The following is a 10,889-nucleotide window of genomic DNA, read 5'->3' as shown; positions in this document are numbered from 1 at the left end:
TCAACGCGGGCGGCAGGACGAGAACAAGTCTGGAGGAGGAGTGGCACCTAAGAGGGGTGGGGGCGCGCGGAGAAACCTCGCCACCTGTCTCGGGGCGAGAGGGGTGGACCGGAGGGAGAGAAAGAAAACTTCCGACCTCCGGACAACAGGAAGTGACCAGCTGCAGCCACAGCGGCAAGAACCAGGCGGCTCTGGACGAGAGAGGCTGTTAAAGCACAAAGGAGGGAGGACGAACGCAAGAAGCGAAAGGCAGAGAAGTGCTCAAAGTCTCCGAGTTTCGCTGTTTACTTTTTCTTCCCCCCCCTCCCCTCTTCCTCTCCCACCCCAACAGAAGCCGCTTCCGGGCCAGGCTCGAAGGAATAAAAACTACGGGAGAATAGGCAGCGAAAGCAAAAGAGAGGAGGGAAAAATATATTGTATTTTTTTTAATAAAAAGTCTCCCATCAAGAACATTTAGAGGCGCCGCAGAGAAACTTTAAGCGCGATGAAAAATAACTTCTGGGTAAAGAGGAACCTGGAAAAAAGACAAAGAGTGATGTAATTTCAAGAGAGAGAGAGAGAGAAAAAACAACAGCGAGGAAAACAAGGGAAGCAGAGCTACCCAAAAGCAAACCGCGGAGATCCTGCCCTTCTCCCAGCAGTGAAGCTTGTGCACCTATGTTGTGTAAAGTCAATTGCACACCCGCAGAAAGTGGTTTCCCCCGGACTGCGTGCGTGTGTTTTGCCGCCGCCTGTGTCCCTTCGGTTACTGCCGCCGTCGCAGTCGGTGCCTCTCGCAGGAGGCGCTGCCGGTGCCGGGCAGACGCAGCATTCGGCCGAGCGGAGCGTCTAATTGCCGAACGCCCTCCCGCATTTACATATGCAGCCCGAGTCCACTGGAGCCGGGCCAATCCGCGCTTGCCCCCAGCATCATTAATCGCCCTGCATTATTCACAATCATAATTACTGAGCCCCATGCGCGAGCCGCGCAGCCGCCCTATCTTTGCAAGCGCGCTCAGCACACAGCCCCGCGCAACACCCCGCCCGGCCGGCTCGTCCGCCGCCGCCGCCGCTTGGCTCGCTGGCGAATTTTATTTCTTCCGTTTTTCTCTTTGCACGCACGACAAACCACCCACCCCCCCTCTCGCCCAAACAAACCCCCCCCCCCCCGCGCTAATTTGTTGCCGGTGAAATAAGGAGGGGGGGGGATTTGGTGGCGGCGGTCCGACGCCACCAATACACTTTTTCCTCGCCACCAAGTCGTGTTTTTTTTCCCACCTACCTACCCACCCCACCCCCTCTCCCCGCAGCGCTCCACCTCTCGCCGATGTCTCTGCAAAAAGCAGGCACAAGAAGCCACCTCAGCTAGCAGTATGTCTCGACGAAAGCAGGCTAAGCCCCAACATCTCAAATCCGACGAGGAGCTACAAGCTGAGGTGCTTCCCGAACAAGGTAAGGCGGGCAGGGCAAGGCAAGGCAGGCAAGCGGGATTGGGCGGCCGGAGTCGGGTGCCTACGTGCGCCTGTGTGTGAGTGTGTGGTGTGTGTGTGTGTTTATATGCGCGCGCGATGGGTGTTTTCTAAGCCCGGGGATCTGGTGGATTTTACTCTCTTTGGAGGGAGCTTGAGCCAGCCGCAGAGAAGGCCACCTCGGGAAAGAGGTAGGAGAAACTCGAGTGGGAGTTTTAAAGTTTAAAGCGGGCTGAAGCCGAAGTTTTTCGCTCTCGCCCCCCCTCCCTTTCGGAGCAAGTGTTCCCTTCCAACAACGAAGGTCCCTCGCTGGCAAACTCGGCGTGCAGCGGAGGGCTTGAATTATGGCTGGACATCTGGAGGGGGGGGGGAGAAGAGAGAGAAAGAGAGAGAGTAGTTAGACCGTCCCCCGCTCTCGGGAGTTGGAGGGTGGGAGCGAGAAGGACGTACTTACAAATTCGCGCTCCCCCCGCCGCCGCCGCCACCTCCGCCCCGAGCGCGCGCTGCTGTTTCTCGCCGCCGAGCCTTGGATTTGCCGCCTTTTCCTTTTTTCCTTTTCTTTCTTTTTTTTAAGTCTGCGTTTCTTTCCTAGTGTTTGACTTTTGGACCGAAACGGCCGCTTTCTTTCTTTTTTCTTTCTTTTTTTCTTTTTGCTGCCTTTCAGCCGTTCGTCGTCCCCGTTCCCCGAACGGCTTGCCGCCTTCTTTTTGCCCTCACTGCAAGAAAAGTTGCCAAGAGAGTTGAGGACGGAGGGGGGTAGGGGAAGAAACTAAGCGGTGAAAAATCCTTTCTGGATCTTTACAGTGGTGTGAGACCTCCCTTCCCACCCACCCATCCCCCAAAAACCCCAAACCATCCCGGAAGCGGCCCTGCTGGAGGCGGAGGCGGCTTCCCTGTCCTTGGATAAGTAATAAGCCCCTGCGAGCTGCTCCCGCCTTCGGCCTGCCGCGCGTCTGAGGGAGGTGGGGGAGAAATAAAAATCATTCCTTTCGCGGTTCGTTTCGCGTTTTACTCTGAAGTAAACCCTCGCCGGCGGGCTCGGCTGCTTGGCCGGCTCGATTCCGGATTAGAGTTTTAAGTGTAATTCCTAAAGTAACCGAGGGGGAAGAGCTGTGGGGGGGGGGGTTCCTCAGCGTCTCCCCCCCCCCACACACACACACACACACACACAAACACTGAGCAAAGATTGCGCAGGATTAGTTTTCTGAAGCGAGGTTTCGCTGTGGTCTGCCGAATTTTGGGACGTAGGCCTGCCTGGCTTTGGGTGGGGTGGTGGGACTGTTTCCAAAGGCTAGGGAGTGTCCCATAAATAAGTAGAGATGGGTCAGATGTTCAAAGGCAGAAGAAAAGAGGTCCCTTCTAAATGTTAGGGAATAGGGGGTGACGCCTGGGAATAATTGTCAGGGCCTGGGGTGGATAAATTGTCTGCCCTGGGGCAGAGCTTAACTTGCCTCACGCCTGCTTTCATTTGCCACCACAATTGCCATGAAGATGTTCTTGGGTTTTCTTAGGATTTGAGGTGGATTATAAAATGGGATATTCGTTCAGCGCTTATTGAAAAGATTTTTTTTTTTGTTAAAAAAAAAAAAGAATTTATTTGGGCCCCTTAAGGCCAAGAGAGCCTGCAGGCATGCTCAGGGTGCTTATAAAACAAGTTGCATCTGGTTTCAAAATGATTTAGCTGCAGTTGGTTAAAGGGCTTTTGAGCTGTCTTTAGAAGTCAATTTGGAATAATTCTAAGCTCCAGAATCTGCATATGACATTAAAGTTTACCTATTCCGGGTTTTTTTTTTCTCCCCTGAACCTCAGATTGCATTTTTTTTTTCAATTATGAAGGCCTTTCTCTGGTTATCACTTAAAATTTCCATGCTGATCATGATAGTGATAAAGAGGCAATCTTTGGGAGAATGATTCTGTTGCCCCTAGCTTCATTGGTTTCGTTTTTAAAAAGAATCTCCAAGGAAAACCACACATTTAAATGCTTAAGGAAAAAAAAATACCCCCACACTTCATTGGGCAAGAGGGGCTTGTGGAGAGAGAGAACTAAGCCACAAAATATTTTTGGCTACTTTAAATCATCACTGCAACCTTGCAGTTTAGTGCAGCATGAACCGACTTCCCAAGGTAAATGCATTTGCTACATTGGCAATTATTCAGAACTTGTAATTTCCTCCATCTTTTTTTAAAAAAAAAAATAAGAAAGTTCTTGGAAAGAAGGGAAAGGCTGACCACTGCTGATTTGAACAGCTTCTTGGATAATGGTAATAATAAAAATGAAGTGAAACAAGTTTCTTGAAGGATAGTTGAAATTAAAACAAGAGATTATTTTACAATGTTTTTTTAAGCCTTACGGATACTTCAGTAAAAACAGGATATTTATCTTTAGTAAAAGAAAAATGATAGGGAAAAAAATCTATCAGGGTGGATTGATAGATTGCTTGGTTTAAGAATGTAAACAATACTCTGAATACTTTAAAAGTTAACAAGGAAAAACCTCAGAGCCTCATTATGACACTTCTGGCGAGTTAATAAATTGAAGAAAATTGTTCAACTAGGAGGTTTTTTGTTTTGCTTAGTAAGTCTTATCTATGTAGCCATGTCACCTAAGATTAGAACAGGAGATATGCTAAAAAGAAAAGCTTGCATATGGTGTGTAGATTAAGAACAAAGAATCTTTTTGTCATGGAAATGGATTTTCTCTCTCTTTTTTCCCCCTTTTTGGGGTTTTTTGTTTTGTTTACTTCATCACATAGAATTTCTCACACTTGGTTTGTTTTGTATCGCCCTCAATGACTACATGATCAAATGAATGGATTTATTTCTGGCGAATAAGAAAGACAGTCTTCCCATCAAAAGGACTACATTGCATCCCAGTGAGGAATTTTAAAGCGTTATTATTGTGGTCACTGAATAGCTCAAAATCGGCTTTACTAGCAGCCTTAAAAATGCAACAATGTAAATACTTCACTATTTTAGAGAATTGTGATCAAAATGTGCTATTCTCTTGTGTAATGCATGTCAGTATATAGAACATAATATATGTTGATAATTAGTTACATGCAGAGTTCTGCAATTTACCAAAATCACATCAGGAGCTAAATTGGTTAAGTTTTCTACATTTCTATCTGACTTAGTACAAATATTTTGCCTGCAAAAAGATTTAACTAGTTGTATATATTCTAGAAAAGATTATGTTGTAATTCAGACATATCAGGCATTTTCACTTTACAATTGTAAGCAATGCCACTGTTCCTGATTCTTAGTTCAGCAACAGGCCAAAACCAACACTTTAACCACATAAAACCTGCAAAAAAGTGCAGATAATATTTTTCAAAGATACCCACTATACTAACCTTAGTTCTCTTCAGTATTTTAATTTCTGACTCTCTAAAAGAATTCAAGTTATTGCGACATCGTAAATATACACATTTTATTATACATAAGAATACACACTTAGGGCTGCATTTTAGGGATATAATTTATTAAGAAAAGCTGTTAAAAGTAGGTATACCTTTTCCTTTATAGAAAGAATTTACACAGTAGCAGAAAGAAACATGACAGTTTGACAGACTAAAAGATAAATATCAGGCTATATTTAAAATTATATGAAGACCAGTAAATTTAGGTAGCAGTCTTAAAATAGATATTTTAGAAGCACATTAATAATTAGGACCTATAGAGCAATGGGACTTTTTTTTTCATAAAGCAGAACACTTCCAGAGATCCCAAAACTAGTCAGAATAACATAAACTACTACATTGAAATGTTTGTTGTTGGAGAGAGAGCTCATGCTTTTGGTAATTTGGAAAATGAATGCTTACATGCAGTGATTAATTAGAATCTGCATAGTGGTTGATGCTGACAAGTCATGAACAAAAGGTATTTATGCACAAAACATTTAAAAGGATGCCATATTGAAATAAATGGTCATTATAAAGAGTGGCAAAATATCTGAAGGAATTGTTATAAATCCCAAGGTAGTTAATTTGCTATTCTATATGCTAAATGAGTTAATCTCGAGAATCAGAAGAATTTACATCTCCATTTTAACATTTCTCTAAATCAACAGATTACTAGTGCTATAGAACAGTCTTGTTTTGTTACAATTGGAAACACTGCATTCACTTAGGAACCAGATGCATTCACCAATTTGTGGGGGGAGGGGTACCACGTAGCACTTTCAAGTGGATAATAATTGAATAGAAATTAGCTATAAAATTGCTAAAAGGGATTTCTAGAATGCAATTTGTACAGATTAAAGTAACATGGTTTTTTGTTTGGTTTCAGTTTAAAGTGGACCAGCTCTTAGAATAATGATAGGTGGTTTTCAAATAATTGTAAAATGCATTTATATTGTATTAAGGATTTTTGTGACATACTAAATTTGTTTTAAAAACCTGTTCACCATAATTCTTATATTTGAACTATACATCTTTCCAAAATCCAGTTGTAACATTTTATTCCAGTTCATCATTTAGTTACTTTGTTGATTTATTCCTTTGAATATATTCTTTAAAAAAAACGTTCCTGTTTACTCTGAAGTAAGTTCATTTAAATTCAGTAGGGTTTATCCAGTAGATATAAGATAGTAGAATTAATGTTCATAAAAATCATATAAATAGAATGTGTTGCTTTCTATTATACTTAACCTATAATACTCTTCAAAACATTAGGGATGATATGAAACGTTTAATTAAACATTAAATTTTGTGATTTTTTTTAACATTGCCTTTTAAAATAATAAAAGGCCCTTGTATTTTCCAATTTTAAAACAATTATTTAAGATATTAGATTTATTATTAGTGTGAGGGAGGACAATTACCCTATATTGTGCACAGCTGTATAGTAAATGTTCACATTATATTTTATGTACTATTCAAACTAAAGGATGGTTTAATAGCACGTTAATTAAAATTTGCTTATTTTAGTATACAAATGCAAAAATAAGATAGTGTAATTTTTGTGTGTCGTTACTGCTGGAAGGGGAGAAGTATATGTGCCTCCCATAAATAAAAATATTACAAACATTATTTATATGTGTATGATTAATATCAGTTGAACATTCAGGTTCTTAAACATAAATATTGATTACTTATTTCTAAAAATGTTTTAATATTTTATTGAAATACAATTTTAAAGCAAAAAAAATGCAAATATATGTGTTACTTTGGGTGAAGCACTAAAAAGCAAAAGCTTTCAATTTTTTTGCATGATTTATTGACTGAGTGCCAAACCAACAGTGAACTATCTAGAGAATATTCATTGATAAGAACAAGATGTATTAAAATTTGAAAATAATGAAATAGACTGTTGTAATTGATATAAATAAATAGCTTCTTACATAGTTTAAAGAAATAAAAAAATTAAACACACTGAAATGATACATTTTTTAATTCAAAATGGCTTTAAGCTTTAAAAATACAATCAAAATATCTAGGACAAATAAAAAGTATATTTTTTCCACAATAAATAGCAATATGTAGATCCAATGTTATATTCATAATATTGCAATTTATAGTGTGGAATTATATTTCCCTACAGATAAAAAGTATTCATTTCATTTTACAGAAAATGGTTTTATAAGGATCTATTTATATGTGAAAAGTGAAAAGGTAATACATTCTTATATCAATTTGAGAACAATCCTTTTGAAATCTATTGATCTTTATTCAGAGTAAAGTCAGGATTCTTATCAAATTCATGACAAATCATGCATTATTTAACTTTTGAGGTGTAAATACTTTTGAGAGCATTTCTGTTGTTAATTGCATACAGAAAACGGCAACAATCCTGCAGAAGGCAGTCCTGTAAAAAGTTTTCACTATTACTTGAGCAAATAAGAACATCAATAGAAGCCTAAAACCCTTTTTTTTTTGACAACAGAATGCCTGTATATTTTTAAAGAGTAATGCATGCATGTTATTTTTAGTGTTTGAGACCAAATCATTTCTGTTTCCTGTGTCTTAAGTGTTGAATGTAGTAGAGAGTTTCTTGTTTGTTTTCAGTGAAAAGGTAGGATTGCTGGAGTGCCAACAAGCTCCCAATGAACTTTCCCTGAGGGTGGATAGTTAGAAGTGCTTTGACAAGGTTTGCTGATTTAACCTTTGCTTGTTTTGCCCTGCCAGGGGTGGCCACTAGTTGTCAAGCTCATAATACAATTAGTACATCTGTGCAGTTGACCTTGGCAGCATGGCTTACCACTTGTTGTCTTAAGTGTTAACATCAAATCTGAGTGTCAACTAGAGATACTTATGAGTTTTTATAAGCTATATTTTATACAACTTATCGAATACCTATGTAGTTCAACTCCCAAGCTGGCAATACTAAGAAAAGAGTTGTGGTTTTACACAGTATTTCATTGCTTGATTAATCTTATATAGTGTCATTTATTTTGGTTAGCAAAATAACAGTGATTGGTCTTTCTCTAAGCTAATCTTCATTATTTAAGTGCATCAATATTTCATTGCATATGCTTTATTAGTAATATCAATTTATGTGGAATATTATGATAAATTTTATAATGCTTCTTGGCTGAATTTTCAATCTTGATCAATACATATGCAAACAGCTCTCCTGCTTTCAATGAATCAGTGCTCAATAGCAAATTTCATAGTATCAAACCTGAATATATCTTCTAGAGTTCTGCCTGTTGATTTATGTCTTTGAAAGGTTATACAAAAATGGATCAGTCTGTTATATTATTTAGATTCCTGGTAGGCCTTGATTCCTGTTTCACCTTAAATTAATGAAATAGTCAACGTTTAATACTGCATTAACTCCCAATAAACTCTTATATCACTGTAGTCTAAATATTGAATACCAACTAATTTACACGGAAGTTTAGCGTACAACTGAATATTTGAGATTTCAGTCAAACAGATACAGTAATTACATTTTAATATGTTATGTGCTGATAATATTTTATCAGCAGACAAAAATGTAGAGTTTTTGATCTGTTCTTTATCTGAATTCACAAAGCCTTAGCAGTTGGTTAAGTATTGCATATGCTCTCTGCAGAAGGCACATGATGACTATGCCACAGGTGACTGTTAACTTAAATTGTGAAATTTAGGCCACTAAATAGATTGAAAGAAATATATCAGGGCAATGGAATTTTTGCATAGCAAGAGTGCCCTCCACTGTTCAGATTTATATTGTCGGCTTAGGCCTGTAGAAAAAGGATAGAAATTTTGCTATTGCACTTGAAATTTCTTCTACATTGTTAAACACAGTAGGGGTCTCTATTTGTCTCCTCCTGTTTCACAGCTTGGGCTCTGTGTGTGATAATTCATCTTTCTTTATGGGATTCAAAGCTATCATAAAAAAAATTAAAAGAATTAATTCAGAGAAAAAGGAGGAGGAAGAATAAAATAAAAATGTTATATATATATATATATATATATATATATATATATATATATATATATATATATATATATATGTAACATTAGTTCTTAATGAGGAAAATGTGTTTGACAACATATTAAGGAAACTTGTCATTGTACAAACTAAATATTTTAAAATCTGTTGAGATTTATTTTAGTAGTTATTGTAATCTAAAATCAAACTGAATTATTCACCAATGCACATATTAAAAGGAAGTTATGCAAGATGTTTTCACACTGTTTGTGTCAATGTAGAGATAAAGGCATTTACAGTTGCATTTTTTCATTGCACATGTTCCTCAAATTGGCTAAATTGGGCCATTAGAGGAAAATGAATATATTTATAGATGTTGGGATTTTCTGTCCTGACATGCTGAATGAATGTATTTATTCATAGCCATTTAGTGTGGAATAAGTGTAAAGTGTAATTTTATAACTGTTATTATTATTGTGGTTGATAGCAGAATGCTGCCAACTTACTCTTGCCAGGTGAGTAAGGCTGCAATCCTAGGCAAGTCTATTTGAAAAGAAGGTTCACTGAGTGTATTGTAGCTACATTCAGCATAGATACATCTTATCACTATATCTTATTATTTCGTTAAACTGTGTCTATGTTGCACGTGCCTTTTAAACATGCAATCATTTAAAGGAATGTGAAGAAACAGTTTCCTTGGAGAAAATGTAATGACCTAAGTAATAATTTAAAAGGTTCTCATTTTAAAAAGTAACAATGATACAATGAAATAGAGAAAGTGCTTACTGAGACTGGAATAGTTTTTAATATTCTTTCTGTTTCAAAGCTGTTTTGCACAGTTAAGGGTTGTTTAGGGGAGCATTCTTGCAACTTTAAGATTTTTTTTGTTTTTGTTAATCCATTTATCTTAAAAGACATTTCAGTAATAGTTAAATGTAATAGAAGTTAGTTACATGACCACTGGGCCTTCTCTCTAATGGATAACCTGTACTACTTACAGTAGAAAGGAATAAATGTTCTAATATCGTTCTCATAAAATAAATATTGGGACAGAATGTATTATAAACACTTGGCACTATTGCAAACTGAGTTTGTTTTAATACTGAATATTTTAATATTCCCACTTCCTTTTCTTTGTTTTTCCCCCTCTCATTTTGTAAAGAGGGACATGTTTCATACAGGAATATAATAAGAAGAAACAATAAAGACAATTCAGTAATTACCCACAACAGTATTTTTTCACTAATGTGGTTGGAATTACTGAAATGTCAGTTTTCACTCTTGTTTTTTACATACAGTAAAATTCACAGTTCAGATGTCCTTAATGATTATTGGCTTCTGTCCAAATATTTTGATTAAATTATTTCAGAACATCAGGCTGTATATGACATGAGCAAAGATCCAAGCCAAGTGATATCATAAAAAAGCCATGAGTAACTTGATGATCTAAAGAAGAAAACTTGAGATATTTTATATTGTTATTACCTTATTTTTCCATTTAGATTAAAGATTGACTTGGCCCCAAAGCTGAAGCAGATTCCGTATGTTTCTCTGGAATATAATTCCAATAATTGGTTTATAATTGTAGTACTTTCTCATAATTTATCATTCCTTTCAACATTCAGTGTTATAAAGAACATACGGTTTTCAAATATATTTTTTTAATGAAAATATGTCATTAAGTCATTCTTAATAGGATCAGACTTTAAAGCCTTTCATTAAAAGATATATATGTATATGTATATATAGTGGTTGTTCTACTTCAGTCAGAAGAGGGAACTCCATATACAATTCTTAATTTGTAGGAATGTTTATTTAAATAATATTAACTTATTAACTCATTTAATGCATTTTTCCATGCTTAAATTAATGTACCTTTTATACAAAATAACTGCACATGAAAATATTTTACACACTTTTGAAGATGTGTAGGGTATGAATACATTTGCATATTAAATCTTGAATAAGGAATTTTTTGTATTTGAATCTTGAGGACAGCTTCAAGTTTCTGCATTTCAAAACAACTGTAGTTGTTAATAGGTTATCATGAAACATTAGATATATTTTCAATATTACGTTATT

At 37.2% G+C, this 10,889-nt stretch overlaps 1 protein-coding gene and 1 long non-coding RNA gene across 2 annotated transcripts in view; one reads left to right on the top strand and one right to left on the bottom strand.

Moving 5' to 3' along the window:
• Positions 1-448: 448 nt before the first annotated feature.
• Positions 449-1,172, bottom strand: LOC148131437 (uncharacterized). The gene is made up of 2 exons (XR_015748845.1): positions 602-1,172; positions 449-514 (listed from the first exon to the last, which is right to left on the bottom strand). It is a non-coding gene; the product is annotated as an uncharacterized LOC148131437 (long non-coding RNA).
• A 104-nt stretch (positions 1,173-1,276) lies between these two features.
• Positions 1,277-10,889, top strand: part of SALL3 (spalt like transcription factor 3) — a 21,957-nt gene continuing 12,344 nt past the window's right edge. Inside the window, exon 1 of the mRNA XM_087961447.1 lies at positions 1,277-1,431. Coding sequence (XP_087817573.1) covers positions 1,353-1,431 — 79 coding nt within the window. The 5' untranslated portion in view covers positions 1,277-1,352. The remainder of the gene's footprint in view (positions 1,432-10,889) is intronic.

Source organism: Notechis scutatus, chromosome 3, assembly GCF_049901735.1.
Source record: "Notechis scutatus isolate UNSWTSFEM ecotype Mainland chromosome 3, rNotScu1.2, whole genome shotgun sequence".
Lineage (NCBI taxonomy): Eukaryota > Metazoa > Chordata > Lepidosauria > Squamata > Elapidae > Notechis > Notechis scutatus.
This window is presented reverse-complemented; position numbering and strand designations above follow the sequence as displayed.